The following is a 22,195-nucleotide window of genomic DNA, read 5'->3' as shown; positions in this document are numbered from 1 at the left end:
TTTTTTTTGTGGAACTGGGGATTGAACTCAGGCCCTGTGCTTGCCAGGGAAGCACTTATTCCACTGAGCCATCTCCCTGGCCCTTCTCAGCTAGAATCTTGCTATGTTGCGCAGGCTACACTGTGACTCCTAGGCTCAAGTGATCCTCCACTTTGCCCTCGAGGTAGCCAGGACTCCAGACTGGGCCACCGCACACAGTTCCTGATTAGGGGCTTTTTCAGTCCTTTTTGTCAAATCAAGCTTTTTTTTTTGGCGGAACTGGGGACTGAACTCAGACCCTTGCGCTTGCCAGGGAAGCGCTTATTCTACGGAGCCATCTCCCTGGCCCCCAAATGAAGCTTTAAAAAGCCCAAGAAACACCTCAAGCTTTGACATACTAAAAGTTTGATTAACTGAAAAGCTGAAAATTATTAAAGAAAAATGAACAACTGGATTTCTAAGTATTATAGATTCTCTCAAGAAAGAAAAGTTGTTTTAGGAATTTAGATTTGTAAGTCTTATTCCTTAAAGGACTAAAGCTCTAGGAAACACAAAGTGCCCCACTGCTGTCCTGGTTCTAGTGTTAAATATATGACTTCAAAGGACTTCACAGTTTTTCTCTAAATAACTCCATTCGTAAAACATTCTTGTTTAGTATTCCTAGGTAATCTATAGAGCACATGCAATTGTTACCTTTAATTTTGTAATACCATTTTAATAACTTCAAGAATCTATTCAGATTTAATGTTTCTAATAAAAAAAAAACCCTACACTAAGTAAATAGCTCAGTGGTACTGTTGCTTGCCTAGCATGCAAAACACCCTATTATTCTATGAGCGCAAAAGAAAATGATGGTAATACAACAAAATTAAATTAGTATAAGCCAGTTATGACAGTGGACGCCTTTAGTTCTTGCCACTCAGGAGGCTGAGGCAGGAGAGAACGTGAGCCCATTGAGCTCAAACATCCCTGGGAGGCTGGGGAGATAGCTCAGTAGAATAAGTGCTTGCCTGGCAAGCACAGGGTCTTGAGTTCAGTCCCTGGTCCCGAAAAAAAAAAGACATCCTTGGGCTACATAATGAGAACTCATTTTAAGAAAAATGGATTAGTATAAGGTATGTATCGAAAACCTGAAAATCAGTCATAGTTATTAACCCTTGTGTGTTTTGAGCTAGTATCCATTTTAGACATTCCCATACTTGACTATAAATACCGGCCTTATATTTTATAAAGGTTACTTCAAAATGTTAATATGTTTCTAGATATTTATATGATTTTTATAATAAATATTCATTTTAACCTGATATGTATGTCAAATCATACATAGGTAACACACCTGTAAACTCTTTATATTTTGAGCCCACTTCTTGTTTTGCTTCCAAGGAGGTAGGCTGACCTAAAAAACACTGCAGTTTTTCCTGGAAAATCTGTGCTGGAGTCATATTTAATGGCAGATGCAGAACCCTTTTCTTGGACCTGAAATGATATCAAAGTAAGGAAAATTAATCTAAAATGTATTTTATTTATTTATTTATTTTTTTGGCGGAACTGGGGATTGAACTCAGGCCCTTGCGCTTGCCAGGGAAGCACTTATTCCACTAAGCCATCTCCCTGGCCCTAAAATGTATTTTAAAAGAAAAGATTTTACAGATAAAGAACGAAACATGAAAATTTAAAGAACATTAGAATTAATTTGTCTACACAATGGCCTGAGTTCAATCCCTGGTTCCGCAAACAACAAAAAAAAAATTTGTCCTTATTCACCCTAAACTTAAAAAGGAAACCCAAGATCAAGGTTTTCCCTGCTACACCCAAGGGCGGCCCAATACCCATGTCCTTTTCATGGATTTGAACCTAGTGCTTTTCTACCAAGGTAAATCTGCAGCCTCCCCCCCCCCCCTTTTTGAGACAGGGCCTCACTAAGTTGTTGAAGCTGAGCTTGAACTTGAAATCCTCCTGCTTCAGCCTCCCACAACGCTAGAATTTCAGGCATGCGCCAGGCATATTTTTCCATTTTTACCTCCTACTGCTTCCCTATATACACACTGCTTATACTGAACCAAAACTGCTTTAGCCAAGTTTTTTTTTTTTATTTTTTTTATTTTTTATTTTTTTGGCAGAACAAGGGGTTGAATTCAGGCCCTTGCACTTGCCAGGCAAGCACTTATTCTACTGAGCTATCTCCCGGCCCCCTAGCCAAATATTTTTGCTCATGCTTAGAATGTTCCCTTTCTCAACTGCTATTCAGTTTGGCAAGATCCTGACTATCCGTTACTGCCCATCTCAAATAACATCTTCCACATAGTATACTTATTTCTTGTCTTTTTCCCTATTTGATGTTGTCATTCTCCCCACTGTATCATGGATACTTTTCTTATCATACTATATAAATTATAATAACGTTTTGTCCTATTTTCTCTATTAAAGTATAAATAACTTAAGCATAGAACTTTTGTGATATATCTATATATCTATATCTATATCTATATCTATATCTATATCTATATCTATATCTATATCTATATATATATATATTTTTTTTTTTTAAGTACTTGGTATAAGGTCTCACTATGCAGTTCAGACTTGCTGTGATCCTCCTGCTTTCAGCCTCTCCACCACTGGGGTTATAGGTATGGGACTTGGTGGCCAGCTCAGTGTGTCTGGGGGCAGGCCCAATGCAACATGCGGTGCCAGGGATCAAACCCTGGTCCCTGTGCTTGCCTAAGCAGGCGCTTAGTCCACTGAGCTATCTCACTGGCCCTCTATTCAGGCTTTATACACTAAAATACCTTACATAGAGCTTTGTAGACCGCAGGTACTTAACAAATATATATTCAACTACTGAAATTTAAAAACACGTAAAAGACATGATAGTGCCACAACAGTCAGAAAAAAAATAAATAACCGAGATTTGTTTAATTAGCTTAAAGCTCAGATTCTATTTGGGACAAATTTTCTTGTTGACTATATGCCCTATGATGGTATTATTACATGTTTCAACATAAACAAGACACTAAGTCACTCAACACAGTAATCACTGTTTTAAATAGAATGTAACTATTAAAGTTTAGTTAAGGATTTTTTTTTTGTTCCTCGAATACCTTCAGGGCACATTTGGCCAGCGGGAGAGTTGTGAGGTTCGAACTCCAGCAACCTGAGGCTGACAGCTTTGTGGAAGCAGCCACTTAAAGGCCTGAGCTAGGGCCAGGCCCCCTAAAGTTTAGTTAAAATTAAGTTAAAAATTCAGCTCCTTGGTCTCATTCACCACATTTCAAATGCCTGATAGCTGCTTGTGGCTATCACAGTGGACAGCAGGCACATACTTGCTTATGAAAGTCTCTTAAGCAAGTCCCTTGAAGAATTCCACATATGTAAATACCAAGAATAAAAAGAACAGAAACAATTCAGGTGACACTGTTATGCTATTTAAAACACATACCTCACAGAATTGCTATCATGTTTACAGAACAGTTGGAAAGCCACACCAATTGAAACAGATGTCTTCCAATCTCCAAGTTTATGGGCCAACCACACAGCCTCTGGAACTAGGCCACCAATAAATAATAATTCAAGGGCATATTCAACTGTCCACACATTAGAGAGATTTTGATCTCTAACAACACTGGCCACCTTTGAGTGTTGCAGAGGAATAAATCGATGGGACCGCTCTGTGAGAAAATTAAAGAAAATGAGTATTACAATCTCATGCCTCCTCATGTGTCTCAAACATATCCAGCTTGTTCTTGCCCTGGTACCTTAGCATAAGCTCAGGTTAGCGTGTCTGTGGTTGACTCTTTCCCATTGTAAGTTCTGCCCAAATGTAACCACCTGAGTGTGCTTCTCTCTAAATTTCCATTCTGAACTCTGTGTTCTTGTTTTTCTTTTGTTGAACTCAGAAATCAAATTCAAAGCCTCTGATATGCTATGTGCTTGCTGCTCTACCACTCAGCTATACCTGCAGCTTCTATATTCCCAGCATGAGCAAATCAGTGAGACAGCAAGACCCTGTCTTCAAAATAAAAAGGAAAACAAGGCTGGGAATGTAGCTCAGTGTGAAGGCTCTGGGTACTGGGTTTACCCAGTACCAAAACAAAACACTCTATGATATTTTATAAATATTAATTTGCCAAAATTTGTGAAAATCTATGTTCAATGAAAGTAAAGTGCCTTTTTCAGGTTTTAGTTGTTCATAAATAGTCCTTTGGCATCTGCTATGTCAGGTAGGTGTGCTAGAACAGTGCTATTAATAATGATCGTCATGTGTTATGGTGTTATATACCAGGTGCCCGAAAGGTGAGACAATTATTCATTCACCATATTACCAGTTTTAAGATGAAGTGGAGGAAGAACACTGACACTGTGAGGTGGCAAAACACAAAGCAGCTGATTGGTGAAATATGCGGCCATGAAACGAGCCATGGACTGCACCACTCTGACTGCTGCCTCAGGATGGACATTTCCAGTCCCAGCAGACTCACCAGGACACTGCTCAGCATCTAAAGGAGATAGCAAAGGACCAAAGGAGATTTAGACCAAACTGCCGAAAACTAGTAATACGTAAATCCATCGCACAACAAGAAAATCATAATTTTTTTCAGAGATAAGCGCCAATAGCCTACATAAGCTATGACAGGCACCCATACTTCTTGAAGACAGTAAAAATTTTTAGTTCATAATTATAAGCACATACACTTAGAAACTGTTGTTTTCATAATTTTATTTATTTATTTATTTATTTATTTATTTAGGGTTTTTAGGACAGGGTTTCCCTATATAGTTCAAGCTGGCCTTGAATGTACTATGTAGTCCAGGCTGGCCTCAAACTCACAGCAAACCTCTTGTCCTAGTCTCTAAAATGCTGAGATTACAAGCATGGGTCACAATGCCATCACTGGCTAATATTTTTATTTTTAAAAATCAATGAATTTCTAAAAATTAATCTAGACATGACGGACTCGCAAGCTTAGCATTTCCATTTCATCATTTGTTTTCTCTTTCATTTGTTGGTTTTTGCTGTTTTGGATGAAGAGGTAGCATTTACTATAAAGATTATCTAAAAAGCACAAAACAGCATGTCTTGGTGTCTTTTCTATACCATTAAATCTGCCAATTAGTTGTAAAGGGCTATTAGTATCAGGTTCTGTTGGGAGGTAGTAGTGAAAAGACTGTACAAAGCGTAAAGTAAAAAGACCATGGGGAGGTGGTGATAGTTATTTTACATCAAAATTTCTCAGGTTCACCTCGAGGGTAGCTTAGCAACTACAAAGCCCTGTGTTCAATCTCCAGTACCAGAAGAGAAGTTGCAGAGCTAAATTTTGAATAAGCCACAATGATGTTAATAATGGCAACTTTATACCACAAAAATGAAATGGTAACTACAATGATTTAATGAGGTAGGTATGCAGAAAAGAGTTCTCAGGCTTTCTGCCTGAAACGCCTACTTACATGTGCCCTTGCCTTGGCACCTGGGATCCTGGCTTCATGGTAACTCAGAATGGCTCCCTGGGCCCACACTGTTTGCAAAAACAATGTGTTTTACGCAGAATGCTTTATTCACCCCTGGGAGGATGGGTCTTTGTGATGTGCTCTGTACAAGAGAGCTGTGTGATCAGTCACCAATTAAAACCCTAAGCACAGAGTCTCTAATGAGCTGCACAGCAGACAACATCTCACATGTGCTGTCACACCTCATCATGGGGGAGTCAAGGACTTCCTAAGTGACTCTACTGGGACAGGACTCCTGAAAGCTTCTCCCTGGCTTCCTCCAGCTCTCACCCCATGTTTCTCTCTCTCTTTTTTTTTTTTTTGCTTTAATGCCTTTCATTATATAAATCAGAACTTTGGGTATGACCACAATGTTGAGTCATGTGAGTCCTAGAAAACTGCCAAACTTGGGGCATAGTCTTGGCGACTTTTCATCTAATAAGTATATGCTTAGCATATTTTCAATAAGTATCATTAAAAATTAAAACAAATAATTACTGTATATTCAATTTATCCTGAAAGCTAAGTCATTGTAAAGATACTTGTGAAAAAGTAATATTGATTGAAAAAGATATGAAGTTCTTTTACTCATACATACTTAATCTTTTGGAGGGCAACCTGAGAACAGAAATTAAAGTCTTAAAAAGTCAGTACTCGAGGGCCAGCCAGACAGCTCACTGGACTAAAGAGTCTGCTTAGGCAGAGTTCAAGGACCAGGGTTCAATCCCTGGTGTGCTGTGCTGACCCCTTCCCTGGGATGCACTGAGATGATGACTGAGACTGGGTGTGGTGGCACATGCCTGTAATCCCAGCTCTTGGGAGGATGAAAACAGGAGGATCACTAAGAGTTCAAATGAGACCCTGTAGACCCTATATTAAATACAAAAAGAAAAGTACTTTGATCAATTGAAGTTATTTCCAGGAATCTACCCTAAAAATGTTATAATGATAATATTTAGGTACGCTGAAACACTTTTAAAAAGTATGGGGCAGGGGAGATGGCTCAGTAGAATCAGCCCTTGCCTGGCAATTGCCAGGGCCTGAGTTCTACCCCCAGTTGCACCAAAAAAAAAAAAAAAAAAAAAGAAAGAAAAAAAAATTTTATATGGCTATAGCTTAAAATGTGAAACAATGAAAGTTTCAATAGACACTTTTTTTTTTTTTTTTTTTTTTTTCCCGGTACCAGGAATTGAATTCAGGACCCTGTGCTTGCCAGGCAAGCACTTATTCCACTGAGCTATCTCCCCGGTCCCTGAGCTATCTTCCTGGCCACTCAGTAGATACTTTCATAAGAGTATTTTTAAAAGAACATTTATTGACATTGGAAAATATTCATGATATTAAATTTAAGATGACTGTAAAACAGAAGGGGAAGGACTATAAAACAGAAAGCTCCATAGAGATAAATAAAGATATATAAGTCAAGCATTATAAGGCCATGAGTTCAATACTTAGCACTACTAAAATAATAACAATACTAAGAAGAAAAAGATTAGGATTTCATACAAAAAAATGCTATGGATTTTACTTAAAAGGTTCTGATACAATAAAAAATAATGCTACAGATGTGCTTTGTATACATACCAACTATCATGATTAATGTATCACAAACATATACTAATACAAATTTTAAAAAAGCAGTGTTATGTTGAGCCTTTCAGATAGTCATATGTATGGTGTGCATGTACTAGTCTAATATTTTTAAATTATTGTAAATACATTAACTGCCCAATCACATACACATATATATGTATATTTTTGTTTTTTGTTTTTTTTTTCCTCTGGTTTATTTAGTTTTTGGGTTTTTTCTTTTTTTGGCGGAACTGGGGATTGAACTCAGGCCCTTGCGCTTGTCAGGGAAGTACTTATTCCACTGAGCCATCTCCCCAGCTCTTGTGTTTTCCAGTTGTTTTTTTTTTTTTTCTCAGGTTTATTTAAATGTATCTTTTGGGAAAGACAATCTAGATCATCTACCTTTTTAAACAGATTTTGAAAAGACTCAGAATTTCTTATAAAGTGCTCTTTAGACTGTCCTAAATCAATTTAAGTAACATTTAAAGAATATACAAATATATTAAGAAAAGATAGTGGGGTATATATATCTAAGCAAATAGGTATGTGACAAAGTTGTTCCATAAATTTAGCAGGTAATTACTACTAAAACCTGTAAGATTAAAAACAGACAAAACAAAATTTAAAAACTCCACATGATCCTTGCTATTAAGAAGTTAACAGTCTAGAATCTAAATTAATATAATGTATATACCATACAGGCAGGACAACCAACTTTTGTATATAAGCAATTATTTGTATAAACCCATGAACACAATTAACAACAGTACAGATACTGAGTTATAAAGGCATACCCAAATAATCTTCATTTTCTTTTACAGGCAGTTGGGACCATCTCAGCACTTCCCTTACCAGCTGATCACATAATCCTTGAGCATCATTTAAATTATAATTATAGAGATGGCAGTACAAGAGAGAGAGATAATAGCGTATCTGAAGAAAACAGGTTCTCCTTCCTCCTGAAACCAGAAAGAATTAAACTCACTTTAAATGCTTTTTGATTAGTGTTAGAGGAAAGTGTGAGATTTATGAAAATTAATCAAGCTATAAACGTATGTACACTTTTTATATGATTTATGCCTCAATAAAATATTTTTTAAAAACAGGTCAGCAATACCTTTTTTCATTTTAAACTCTAAACTAAATTTTTCTTTTTTCCTTTGTATTGTTTTAGGGAAGGGCCTCACTACTAGCTCAGATTCTTAGTGATCTGCCTGTTTACAGCCTCCCAAGAGCTGGAATTATAGGCAGCACCACCATGCCCAGTCTAAGCTGCTTTCTCAGTGCACCCCAGGGGCATGGTAGGCCTGGGGATTGAGCCCCCAGCCCCGGTGCCTGCTTGCAGGCACTTTAATCCACTGAGCTATTTGGCCGGCCCTATTTCCTTTTTTTTTTTTTTTTTAGTCCTTAAGACGACTAAATTTTATCTAAAGTGACCTGCAAATTCTCACCATTTCAGTACTGAGGTCCACTAATGACTTCTATCTCAAACACAGACAATGATCAACAGAAGTGAACACGGCACAAGGCGACTGGGGAACCATTCGCACATCAGAAAGATGGTCTACAGTTCAACAAGAAAGGAGCCCCTAACAACTGCCTTCAAATATCTGTTTTGGACTGTGTCTGCTGGTTACCTCTTAACCGTGCTTACTGAGTAAACAATTCCAATTTTACTTTGGGCTATAATCCACCAAGATCATAATTTCTAACTAGATGTAATCACAAGCCAAGTCAAAATATTACATAGAACTTCCAGAAAAAAACTTCTTAAAGAGATATAATTCAAGGGCTGCCCAAATAGCTCAGCGGATTAAAGCCCCTATTTAGGAAGACGCAGGGGCCAGGGATTTTGATCCCCTGGCCTGCCATGCCGGCCCCACCCCTGGGGCAAGCTGAGATGTGACTAGGTATGGTGGCGCACACCTGTGATTCCAGCACATGGCATGCTGTAAACAGGAGGATCACTACAGTCTGATTTATGAGTCTCTAGTGAGACTCTGTAGACCCTGTATTAAATACACAGACACACAAAACAAGACACAATTCAGCTAGAAAGTACAGCATACACTTTCTTTCCCTAACTATCCTCTTTCTGTCTGCTGACTAAAACGTGGACGTGATAGCTGGACCTCCAGCAATCAGTTTAACTCATATAATGGCCTCAATGTTGGAAGCAATGGATTCAGGACAACACAGCAGAAAACCCAATGTAGCATGGGTCCTTGATGACATCATGGAGCAAATACCACGACAAATCAGCCCTACTTTGGCTTCCTTCCATAAGAAAGAGAAATGAACCTTCTTATGAAGCTACTGCCACTTTTAGTCTCCAATACAAGAAATTATCCCTAATGGCTACAGTTATAAGTAAAATGTCCACAACGGTACTTGTTATAAAAACATTTTTCTAAATCTGGCATGATGGCACATGCCTGTAATCCCAGCACTCTGGAGGCAAAGGCAGGAGGATTGCTGTAGTTTCAAGGCCAGCCTGGGCTACGAAGTGAGTTCATGGCCAGACCGAATTGCATAGTAAATCTTTCTCAAAAAAATAAACAAACAAATATCTTAAAATATTTTTTTCTTCATTCACAATTTTCCATTTCAGTAAATGACAGTTGGCTAATTCCCATATCTGAGAACTACATTACATTGTTTTTAACGAATCTACTAAATCAGAAACCCATTTGATCCATCATTACACACTCATCTAATGTGATCTCTAATTTATGACCCTTGACACTGCTTTGTTTCTGTCTCTACATCTGACTAATTTTCTTGATTCTGAGTAAAACCCACATCCTTACATCATGGTCCTGCACTTGACCCTCATACTGTATCAAAGTGACCTTTCTAGGTGGGCTACACAGATGCTTCTTGACTTACAATAAGGTTACAGCCCAGTTACTAAATCCCTTCTACCTTGAACTACCAGTGCTACATGTGTGACAGTTCCACTGGGTGGCTTATACCACTGGTGGCCGAGTGGGACAGTCATGCAAATGACAGTCATGCATATACTACTGGTGGTTCAAACTGCCTGCCAGGGAAGCATACAAATTACAGCCCTGTCAACAACATGGTAACCATAAGTAGCTATGTCACTTAACCTGGTCCTAGTAAATTATTCGCAGTATATCAAAATGCCCTGGTTTCTAGGCTTTTTGTTTTTGGAATGCTACATCTTCTGTTAAAGCACTCGTGCTGCCTTAACTGATCAATTTTTACTCCATTTTAAATGTCCATTCCTCTAGGCTGTCCCTAAACTGTGTATGCACCTCAGTCTCAGACTGCATGAAGTGCTCTCCCAAGTGGCCAACCATCTACTGTGTAATGCAGCCATGACTATGGATAACTTGGAGGTAAACTTGTTTGTTTCTGTTATCATTAGCACCCAGAACAGTGCTGGGTACACAACAGGAACCCAGTAAATACTGATTCAAGTAGATGAATAAATAAAGCATACAAAGCTATAACAGCTGTTGTCATGACATACCAATTATTGCCATACTGTCTCTCAAGTAAATGTTCAAAAAAAAAAGAGTAATAAATGAAAAATAGAGACAAGAAAAAAAAAGTCACAGGACTGTCCTGCTACAATGCTGTATATGGTTAGATTTCTAAATTTCTATGTAAAAATTTGTAATTGTTTATTCATATTTTCTAATATTTATTTTCTTCATATTCTGTAGGGACTTAATGTTTAACATATCAATACTTGATGGAAAATACCTGTTCCATGTTATGCCTAAGATGTTTGATATTCAGACAGACAGGTTAAACCCAACTGCATATGTCGTAGGGTAATAATAAGCTTCTCTTCTGGAGTGTTAACAACTTAAGTTTGCAGACCAAAAATTAGAGAAAAAGAAGGGCTGCAAGGTCAGCCAACATTTTGGCCCCTAGCCTTTCAAGGTCAGTGAGGACTCAGGACATAAGAGAACCTGTACTGTAACATCATGTAACTCAGTTGTGTCCCAAACTTTCTGATCAAGGAGATTATGGGGCCACAGAGGAATGATGTAGAGTGTGCCTAAGGAGAATCACATGGAGAGAAAACATTCTCTCAGGCTTTCACAGAGAGCAAATTGGTCAAACAATGGCCATGACTCATCAACATGGCTGACACTGACAAAGGATGTGCAAACTGCAGTACAGGGTTACAGGATAAATCCTGAAGAGACTTGACTGACTTTATCAGATAAAAAAGTTACATTTCAGGTTATATAGATCTTGCTTTATTTTGGTCTTAACCATCCAGCAGAAAAGTATAAAAATGAGGTATAAGGAGTAAGGCCATGTTAGTATGCTGGGCTGTAAAGGGCTCAGGTTGGGGCTAGTGAGATGACTTAGTGGAATAAGCACTTCCCTAGCAAGTGCAAGGGTCTGAGTTCAATCCCCGGTTCCACCAAAAAAAAAAAAAAAAAAGGGCTCAGGTCAACAACTTCTGACATTGCCAGTCCTGTGGATGACCCACTACTATTATGGACTACTGGACTATATTGGAATATCTTGCTGAATTCATGTACCTACAATATTTAAATGACAATGGAATACCCTTCTCTGACAACACTTAACAAAAAAAGGGCATACAAATGAATGACCATTTTGTATCTGTATATTCAAAATAGGATAGATATACAGCTGCTTTCTCTTAATTCAATGAGTAAGAAGATTTGTTCTAATAGTGTTTGTGGACAGGATGTCATGTTTGCATCTTGTACAATGAATAACCACTGAGGCAACAATTTGCAATATATTTATTATTGAAACTGTCCTACTGATCAGTTTTGAAACTGTCTCATTGCTATTTGCTTCTCAATAAAATTACTAACAACAACAACAACAACAACAAAAAAGCTATAGCAGCTAGAAAATAAATGTACTACTTAGCCCAATCTGACATTTCGTAGTTGCAGTCAGAGTTAATGCCAGGTCGTTAGCTAAGGACATTTGTCATCTCAGCTGCACCTCAGCCCTAGAACTTACACGAGCCACCAGTTTGTAGACTTCAAATCCCTGTGTTCTAACAAAAATCTCCATGCAGATCAGACCTAACCCAATCATATGTTCAACTAACAGAAAATTCTTAAGTTACTTAAGGGAAAGCAGCATTAACTTCATGTTTCTTTAGGTCTGTAAGAAGATAGTGAAATATTTGATCAGGCTTCCCTCTCAGTACTTACAATGACAAAAACATTACTTAGAATCAGAAATCTCGTTTTTCTCCATTAATGTTCAATCACAGATTTCATCATTAACCAAAAACAAGGACAGAATGACACTTAACTAGGGGCCAGGCCAGGGATATATCTCAGTGGCGCAAGCTATGGGTCTCAGTAACAAGCACAAGGTCCTGAGTTTGATTCCTGGTACCCAGAAAACAAAAACAAACAAACAAAATTAAGAATGAGACTTAACTAGACGTCATCAAAAAAAGACTGTGTGGGGGCTGGTGAGATGGCTCAGTGGTCTAAAGCACATACTTAGAACAAGCTCAGCAAAGCACAGGGACCGCGGTTCAATCCCCCAGCACCACATGCTAGCCAGCCCTGCCTCCTGGTGGGCTGAGCGGGCCACACACACACACACACACACACACACACACACATAAATAAAATTAAAAAAAAGACTGTGTGCCATGAATTCAAAACTAAAGATTTTAAATTATGTATCTTGGACAGTCAAGTTGCCTGTATAGCAAGTATTACATTTGAGCATCATTATAGTTTATATCCAGATGTCCCCGGAGGCCCTATGGAAGATGACTGGATCACAGGGGTGTCACAGCTGATTTGCTGTTAGGAGAAGTGGCCTGTGGAGATGAGGAGGTCACTGTGCCTGTGACCTGGCAGGTTTCAGCTCTCTCTTGGCTCCTTCCAGGCTGCCCTGAGAGGAGCAACCACTCCTCCGCAATACCCCTCTGCTCTGCTGTTCTGCCTTCAAGCCAGTGGACTGTGCACTAAAACTATGGGCCAAAACCCCTCTCCTCCTTTAAATTCTGGGTGTCAGACACTGTTCCCACAATGAGAAAGTGATTTAGACAAGCCTTAGGATGTTGTAAGCACGCTGAACTTTGGAATCATTTTTAAGCTCTGTAGAAGAAAATCAGTTCTTATTACCTTTCTCTTGGGTTTCTTGAAGTGCCTTCTTCCATAGCTGAACAGCCTTTTCATATGAGCCTAACAGAAAACTCTCTTCACCTAAGGAAGTTTTAAATCAACAATCATAGTTAATTACATTACTTTTAAAAATTTACATTGTTTTAACATTCAGTAGGAAAAAAAACATTCAGTGGATATTGGTCAGAAATTATTTTGAAAAAGAAATGATTTTAACCCATTAAGAAGTCCAAGGGCTGGGGAGATGGCTCAGTAGAATAAGTGCTTCCCTGGCAAGCACAAGGGCCTGAGTTCAATCCCCAGTTCTGAAAGAAAAAAAAAAAAAGAAGTCCAGGGGTCAGGGAGTTAGCTCAGTAGAGTAAGTGCTTGCCTGGTAAGCGCAAGGGCATGAGTTCAATGCCTCGTTCTGCCAAAAAAAAAAAAAAAAGGAAGTCCAGGTAACTGATTCACTTATTCACAACACTAGAAATTGCTTATGAGATACTGACCATCAAGAGAGGTAAGCGCTAAGGGTTGGTTCAAGTGATCACCAGCGCTCTGTAAGTCACACTGTAGATGGCATAACAGGGACTTAACAGTAGCCACTTCATGGGTCATCTTTTCAGTTGACTGTATGTCACCCTCAGGAATTCTTCGACTTAATTGTGCTTGATACCATAACGTTTTTTGGTACAGTATTCTCCAGAGACCAATCAATCTGCACACAAAATCAAATAATCATCAAAACCAAAATATGCCCTTTTATAGCCTATTGATTTGCCTATATTCTTCACTAATATAATGACACATATAGGTCACATTTAAATATAGCACAGGGGGCCAGGGAGATGGCTCAGTAGAATAAGTGCCTGCCTGGCAAGTTCAATGCCTGGTTCTGAAAAATAAAATAAAATAAAATAAAATAAAAAATAAATAAATATAGCACAGATTCCAGCGATCAAAAAAATGCACAATGCATATGAAAACTCTTTGCAAATGTTTTAGGCACCTAAAGTTTTTGTTGTTCTGAGACAGGATCTTGCTACACTGTCAGACTGGCCTTGAACTCATGATCCTCTTGCCTTTGCCCATCTCAAGTAGCTAGGAATTACACGTGTATGCCACCTCAGTCAGCTTGAGATCACTTTCCTATAGTACTTAACTAAACTAAAATCTTTTAATATGGTGGTTATCAAGACTAAAAACATGCGTGCTGTACAACATGTGTAATAAATCCAAAATTATTTTTAAATTGACAAATAAAAACTACATATTTATCAGGTATGACATGATCTTTTTTTGAAACATACACTTAAATATTTTACAAAATAACAATGCTTTAAGGGCTGGTGAGATAGCTCAGCCGACTAAGCGCCTGCTTAGGCAAGTGCAGGAACCAGGGTTTGATCCCTGGCACCACATGCTGCCTAGGCCCTGCCCGCAGGCATGACGAGCCAGCCACTAAGACCAGATGTGTTGGAACACACCTGTAAGCGCAGTACTAGGGAGGCTGAAAACAGGAAGATCACTATGAGTCCGAGCTACAGAATGAGACCCTGTACCAAATACATTCTAAAAAGCAAAAAAAACCTACAATGTTTTAATGCTGATTGCTAATGGATACAAGGTTTCCCTTTTGGGAAAGATGAAAATATCTCAGAATTAGTAGTAACAGTTTCACAACAAAAGCCATTGAATTATACAGATTAAAATGGTGAACTGTATCATACAGGAAATCTAATGATACTTTAATAAAAAAGTAAGTTATACCTGTGGCTTGGCTGATTTGTTCCTTGAGGACGAATCTTGAAAATTGAGTTCCATGACCAGTTTTCCTGAGAACCATGGCTTTGAAACATTTGAAAAATAGGTAGTACCAACAAATCTTGTTCTGCTGTTCTATTTCCACCAGCTGATGATGAAATAAGTTCAGCTTCAAGGTTGTACATACCATTTAAATTATCAGCTACCATTCTGAGTAAATAGAAACAGGCTAAAAGTTTCTCTGAGAATAACTGGTCCTTTTGTTGCTGGGTCAGCAAAAGCTTTACAGTGTTTGAGGTCAGTCTTAGCAAATGTCCCACACCTTGTTTGTATCTCACATCCCAATACTGGATCAACAAACACTGCTGGAAAAGTTGAAAGATACAAAGTACCCACGCATTTTCTTTTGGGCTCTCACTTAAAGAGTGGTCAAGTTTGGGGAAAGGACATTTTATAAACTGAAGAATATAGAAAAAATGAGTGATACAAACGATTGTATAATTTAACATTAAGGTTTTTTCTGTGATATTTCTTGAAATCCCTATTGTCCATGCTGCAAGTAGATTTTTCTGGATAGAATATATTTCTGTAATGGTTCTATCTGTCTCGCTGGTATCATCCTTTGCATGCATTGTATCAAACATAGAGGCGAATTCCAATCTTCCTTCCTTGACACTGTTAAACAATGGATCATTTTTTTGGTTCCAAAAAGGAAGTAAGTTGTTTGGGAAGTATTTGCCTTCATTAGTTTCTTCTGCTTCAAAATTCTAAATACAAGAGAAAAATTACATTTAATACCATTTCAACCTTATAATTAGAATGCACTGGTGTTCTCAAGTTTCTCTTGTCTTTAATGAGAAAAAAATGAAATGTGTTTTAGAATAAAATCAGTGTGCAACTGTTCAAAGCAAACAAAACACAGCTAGTAATACCTGAAAATCTGCTGTTTCTTCATTTAACTTTATTGTTTCTTCAGCCTGCAAAAATTTGGGTAAAGTGGAATCCAGTGAACTTTCATTTTTTCCATGTTTTAATAAGTTAGACCTGAGGGAATCCAGTGATCTCAAGTTCAGCACTTTGCCTTTTGGCTAGATATGAAAAGACAAGATTTGCAAGAGCAAAATTTAAATCTGAAACTCTACTGCAAGCAATTAAAAATTTCACAGTCAACTTTGAAAAGAATAAAAAGGTGCGTGTTAGTTAGCGTTTTTATCTAGATGTCCCTTCAGCTCTCTGGACGATCACAGGTATGGATTTTGGGATGTGACTAAATCACAGGGACATGACAGCTTGACCTGCTGTTCAGAGTGGGGCCCAACCTGAGGAGCCAGGTTGGAGGGGCTTGGCCTGAATGAGGATCTCTCTTCCTCACCACTGCCTTCACTCTTCCTGTGTTCGCACCATAACGTGAGCACCTCTTTCTCTATGATGCCCTTCTGCACGCTGTCCTGCCTTGAAGCCAGGACTGAAACCTATCTTTCTTCCTTTAAGTTGTGCCAGGTATTGTATCCCAGGAAGGAGAAAGTCACTAACACAGCAACTTCTAGCAGTGATACCAAAAAGACTATACCTTAGACAGTCTCACACTTTGGTAGGATTTCTCAAGCTTCTGGGTTGAATCAAGTAGAAGTGATTGCATAAGCACTGATGGAGACAGGTTATCAAGAAATCGAAGCGTTGTGACCATGTACCCATCAGAAATGATGAGGTAGGGTAACCAAGAGTGTGCTTTTATAGAAAATCTCTGTCTCATAGGGTCATCATCAGAAGCTGATGAATCCACAGAATCATTTGAATCTTGAAATGTAAACTGTGGTGGCCTATCAAACAAACATTAAAACTCAAGAATCAGTAACAGAAAGATCTTAAAGGAAATATGTTATTCCAAAGAAAAAGTAAAATAAAACATACATCATGATGAGAGCAAGTGTAACAACACACACAAAATATGAAATATATATGTATACATACCTGACATGAAAACATTACAGTGACTTAGAAATGTTTGTGTATTTTCAAATTTTTCCTGAACTGTAGCAGATACTGTTTTTAATCTCGGTATGACCCATTTTAGAAAAGAATTAAGGCAGTTTATTTTACTATTAAAAAGTTAAATTAATTTTCTTATCAAATATTTATATATACTTACAGGAATGCAATTATGATCTATCAGTATATTTATTTAAAGACAAGAAACAAAAAAAAAAAAAAAAGGAGCAGAATGTTTAAGAGAATAATGGTGAATAAAATTTTATCTTTTTTTTTTTTTTTGGTACTGGGGATTGAACTCAGGAACCTGCACTTGCCAGGCAGGTAATTATGCTGCTGAGCAATATCCCTGGAAAAATTTTATTATCTGAAAATTAAATGAGTGAATTTCAACACAAATGTACATACCTACTATTATAATAACATACCTGATTCTGATTAGTAAATATCACTGATTATTAAGTCTGAGATTTATAAGCATAAAAGGGGACAAATCATCAAAATGTACCATAGTTTCTGATTAGGAAACTATTCAAGTGTCAATCTTATATATATATATTTTTCTTTATGTATTTACTACAGGGTCTACAGGGTCTTACTACACAGATTGGACTCATAGTGATCCTTCTGTTTTCAGTCTCCAAAGTGCTGGGATCACAGGCATGCATCACCACACCCAGTCTCTCAACCTTTTAAATTAATTAAGTTACCAAAAATAGATGATTGGTTAATTATACAATACTTACAGCCAGGGAGAGAGCTCAGTGGCATAAACGCCTGCCTGGCAAGCACAAGGAACTGAGTTCGATCCATAGTGCAAAATATAAAAAAATAAAAAAAGAACATTTATACCATGGGAATCTTTACAACCATTAATTTTTTTTTTTTTTTTTTTTGAGACAACAGGGTCTCATTATGCAGTGCAGGCTAGCCTTGAACTCATTGTTATATTACAATGTCATGGTAATATATCTTTTTTTCTTTTGGTACTAGAAATCAAACTCAGGACCTTGTACTTGCTAGGCAGGTACCCATACCACTGAGCTATATCCCCAGCCCTGTTACAGAAATATTTTTAAAATTTAGACAACAAAACACTAAAATACTATTATCTCTGAGGTACAGAAATACAAATCTTTCATTTTCCACATTATTTAGCTTTGAAACGTGATTTTAAGTCTTTTTAAAAGATCAATGTTACTTTTATAATTAGAAAAAAATCAATTTGGAAAGATTCTAAAATATTAATTTTAAAGGTGAATTGGAGAAACTAAAACAGACCATAAGTAGTACAGGAAAAATACTTTCCATGCAGGAAGGGACAGTTTTCCATTTGCATTCTTTCTCACCGAAAACTAAGTACTATATCAGGGTTTTTTTGTAAGCATAATAAAGAATATACTTGCTTCTTTTCAGTAAGTGAATTAATTTTCAAAGGCCTTTTCAATTTTTCTGCTTTAATAATGTTTTGTGTATATATAATACAATAACATCAATAATGACAAACAAAATGAACTTATTTTATATGAGAACTGTGCTTAATGATTTAAAATTATGTACAATCTTCACTCCTTCAATGCTAAAAGACAATTGTCACTTTCAATTCGGAAGAGAACACAAAAGCTCTACAGAAGATTAAAGAATAATGTAAGAACTAATAAGTAGAAAAAAATTCAATATTTAAATCATGTCTGACTTCAAAGCCAAACTTCTACTTCATCTCACAGTTAAAAATTAAGATATAAGTAAATTCTAAACTTTCATTAAGAAAAACTTTTCCCTCAGAAAAAAAGTGGATAAGACTATGAGTGATAACCACTAAGAAGAATATATGCAGTGTATTATTTGTTGAAACTGTACTTCCGATTTGATTTGAAACTGTCTCATTGCTATCTGTTGATCAATAAAACTTTGAAAAAAAAAAGACTATGAGTGAAGTTAACTGACTTTTTAATTTATCTAAGTGCTATTTCTATCATTATAATAAGTGCCCTTTTACATCTTTATTTCTTATACCATAAGAGATTAACTTTTAGTGCTACTGAATATTTAAATAACGTATACTTACATAGCCACAATGTCAAATTTTCACCTGGATTAAGCCACGAAAAGAAATAGAAGAAAACTATAAATAAGAAACATTGAGACGACAGGCTTAAAGAAAGCAAAAGAATTTGAAAGATGATATTTTAAAAAACACAGGTTAAAAGAAAAAGTTTTGAAAAAAAAAAAGTTTTGGAAACAAACTGAACTCCCCAAATGTCTCACCTATATGTTATGAGTGGATGAAGTGGAATAAATTCTGCTGGCCCAAACTCTATAGAGCAACCAAATGTAATTAATGTTAGCAGTTCACCTTGGCAGGTCAGTAAAACCAGGGAGCCACGTTTTAAAACACAAGCCAGAAAAAGATTATCATGGGTCCAGCTGATGTCACCTACCCAATAGGACCTAGAAAGAGCAAAAGGCAACATATTTAGAAATGACACTATGTTTGACAGTTTATAATGGGCTACACCAAGCAGGGGTGAGATATTTTTTAAAATGAGGGCCAAAGAATGGATAGTAGGCAAATGTCACACACATATCTGAATCTGACTTCCTGGGAAAAGAAGCTTGCTTGCGAAAAGCTCCTCTGAGGTTGGTAGAACCCCATTTAATAGGTGCTCTGCTTCCTCCCAAAGGTGTTGGTGTTATTCTTGGGGTTTTGTTTTTTGGAAGACAGGGTCTCACCATGTAGTTCAACCCAACCTTGAACTCACTACTAGCCCAGCTTGGCTTCAAACTTGCAGTGATCCTTTTGCTTCAGCCCCGAGTGCTGGGATTACAGGCGCGTACCACCATACATGGCTCTTGTTACTACTAAACTCTTTGGTGATATCAATGTTTCGTGAGAACAAAAAGTACCTCCTCCACATGAAATAGCCCAATGAAGGAGACCGGCAATACTTCTCAAAAAGAACTGCTGGGGAAGGGAGGAAAATTAGGAGAACTAGATGCCTGAAAACTTGGGAAAGTCTATTAGCCAGCTGGTAGCTATCACTACCGCCCCTGGTGCGCTGAGATGGCAGTGGAGGCTGGGCATGGTGGCACGCCTGTAATCCCAGCTCCTGGGAGGCTGTAAACAGGTGCATCACTACGAGTCCGATCTACTAGTGAGACCCTTGAACACCCTGCAGACCCTTCCCTAATTAAAAAAAAAAAAAATTCACTACCATGCTACTGACCACGTAAAGAAAAGAGGACATAACAACTCCAGTTTCCCTGATTAAATATGGTTTTCTCAGTATAGGATTTTTCATTTTAGCCTTTCTTTTTATACAGAAAATTGTTTTACTTACACATGATTGCACTCACTTCTCTGAAGATACAGAAAACAATGAAAAAGAACATACACTGGCATATCTGCTAACACACTCATCCTTTCCTTAACATTAAAGCTTTCTTTATATAAAGCAACTTTTGGAATCATTAAGCACAGCCAGGTGTGAAAGTACATGTCTGTAATCCCAGCACTCAGGAGGCTGAGGCAGGAGGATCATCAAGAGTTCAAGGCCAGAGTGGGCTACAAACTGAGCTCAAGGCCAGCCTCAAATCAACTGCACAGTAAGACCCTGTATTCAAAGGAAAAAAAACAAAAACAAAAACCCTACCAAAACTGGAATCATTAAATACAAATGCTAAAGGTAAATTACACTATCTAAATGATATCAATGAAATTATTAGAGCCCTATATTTCTTTTATTGCAAAATGAAATAAAATACTTAGAAATACATACAAGTTTATACCTGATAAGTGCAACTGGAACAACAGGATTTTTATTACTGCATCCTTTCAGGCTACCACAGACAATAACAAAATTTACTGTGTTTATAAATAATACCTGAGTTGCCTAGAAGGAAAAAAAAAGACAGAAAAATCATCCAAACTATTTTATTGTCTTTATTACTTAAAACCCTGGCAATCAGAGGTCTTTTATAAGTAAACTACTTACGGAGTCCTTCCCAACTGGTGACAAAATAATAACCCCTGCAGCCATTTTTTCTAGTCTACCTTTACCCCAGCTAGAGCTGCAGGCTCTAATCTCCCTTTTCCCTAATCATCTTTTTACTTCTAAAGCCCAGCTTTTGAAAATTATGGCAACTAACTTACATAACTTTACCAATCCACAATGGCAAGGTATTAGAAGATAAGAACTTAAGGTGGGAGCACACCTCAGCGGTAGATCACTTGCCTAGTGTGCGTGAAGCTCTGAGTCCAATCTCCAATGCCGTACCAACACACGCATGCACGCGCACATGCACACAGCGCATGTGCAGAGAAAGGAAAGGAAGAAAGAATGAAAGATCCAAATTAAAAGGAAAAAACTCTTCAAGGAAGTCAAGGAAAGAAAACAAATCTCAAAACTGGAGTACATTCCTTTTTTCTAGGTTACTTTCCAAAACCAATTGTATTTACTCACCTTTGGGTCTTTTTGATTGAGAGCCACTGCCAAGGTAAGGCCATCTCTTGAAAAGGAAGAAATTAAAGCTCCTCTTGACTTTACTGATTCACATTTGGGATTTAGACTACACAGAAGATGGTCTTTTTGTGCCCAGTGAACATAGTACGGCAATGACCTACAAAGGTGATGCAGTAACTTGAAACAGGAGGTACATTTATTTTGAGGTTTTTTGAGGATATTTGTTTTTCAGGATGAGGTCTCACCGTATTGCTCAAGCTGGTCTAACTCCTGAGCTCAAGTGTCCCTCTCACTGCAGATAGCTGAGATCATGGGCATGCTACTACATCCAGCTCATATAAAGGCTTTAAAACTGATACAGTTTACTACAAAGCATTAAAGGGGTCGCCTAAAGCCCTACAGATGCACACCTCTCAGTGACCTTTCAGAAGTTTCATAAGGGCACCAAAAAGCACTGTCATTCAGTTAAAACAAGCTGCTCAGAATTACAGTTTTGTTAGCAGAGCCATCTTCAATGCCAACCCCAAACATACCTGCTTATCGTTCATTCTTACAGGAATTAAAAAGCAAAAAAACCTTAACCACTTCATTTCACTCTCTAGACACTATGCACTTTTGCTACATTTTTCTATTTTATTAAGCTTTTAAAAGTAATTTTTAAGGGGCCAGGGAGATGGCTCAGTAGAATAAGTGCTTGCCTGGCAAGCACAAAGGTCTGGGGGGCCTGGCCCTAGCTCAGTTCTTGGGCTGGTGAGATGGCTCAGTGGTCTAAAGCACCTACTTAGAACAAGCTTAGCAAAGCACAGGGACCGCGGTTCAATCCCCCAGCACCACATGCCA

General features: G+C 37.7%; 1 protein-coding gene across 1 annotated transcript in view; it reads right to left on the bottom strand.

Moving 5' to 3' along the window:
• Positions 1 to 22,195, bottom strand: part of CUNH5orf42 (chromosome unknown C5orf42 homolog) — a 137,035-nt gene that overhangs the window by 100,524 nt on the left and 14,316 nt on the right. The window contains exons 7-18 of the mRNA XM_023712733.1: positions 21,356 to 21,512; positions 20,682 to 20,785; positions 19,161 to 19,343; positions 16,474 to 16,723; positions 15,836 to 15,991; positions 14,910 to 15,670; positions 13,649 to 13,857; positions 13,161 to 13,241; positions 7,830 to 7,994; positions 4,302 to 4,475; positions 3,419 to 3,647; positions 1,316 to 1,455 (exon numbers count right to left, since the gene is read on the bottom strand). Coding sequence (XP_023568501.1) covers positions 1,316 to 1,455; positions 3,419 to 3,647; positions 4,302 to 4,475; positions 7,830 to 7,994; positions 13,161 to 13,241; positions 13,649 to 13,857; positions 14,910 to 15,670; positions 15,836 to 15,991; positions 16,474 to 16,723; positions 19,161 to 19,343; positions 20,682 to 20,785; positions 21,356 to 21,512 — 2,609 coding nt within the window. The remainder of the gene's footprint in view (positions 1 to 1,315; positions 1,456 to 3,418; positions 3,648 to 4,301; positions 4,476 to 7,829; positions 7,995 to 13,160; positions 13,242 to 13,648; positions 13,858 to 14,909; positions 15,671 to 15,835; positions 15,992 to 16,473; positions 16,724 to 19,160; positions 19,344 to 20,681; positions 20,786 to 21,355; positions 21,513 to 22,195) is intronic.

The sequence above is a fragment of the Octodon degus genome, unplaced genomic scaffold (genome assembly GCF_000260255.1).
Source record: "Octodon degus isolate 3935 unplaced genomic scaffold, OctDeg1.0 scaffold00002, whole genome shotgun sequence".
Taxonomy (NCBI): Eukaryota; Metazoa; Chordata; class Mammalia; order Rodentia; family Octodontidae; genus Octodon; species Octodon degus.
Note: the sequence above shows the minus strand (reverse complement) of the source record. Positions and strands in the feature narration are given on the sequence as shown.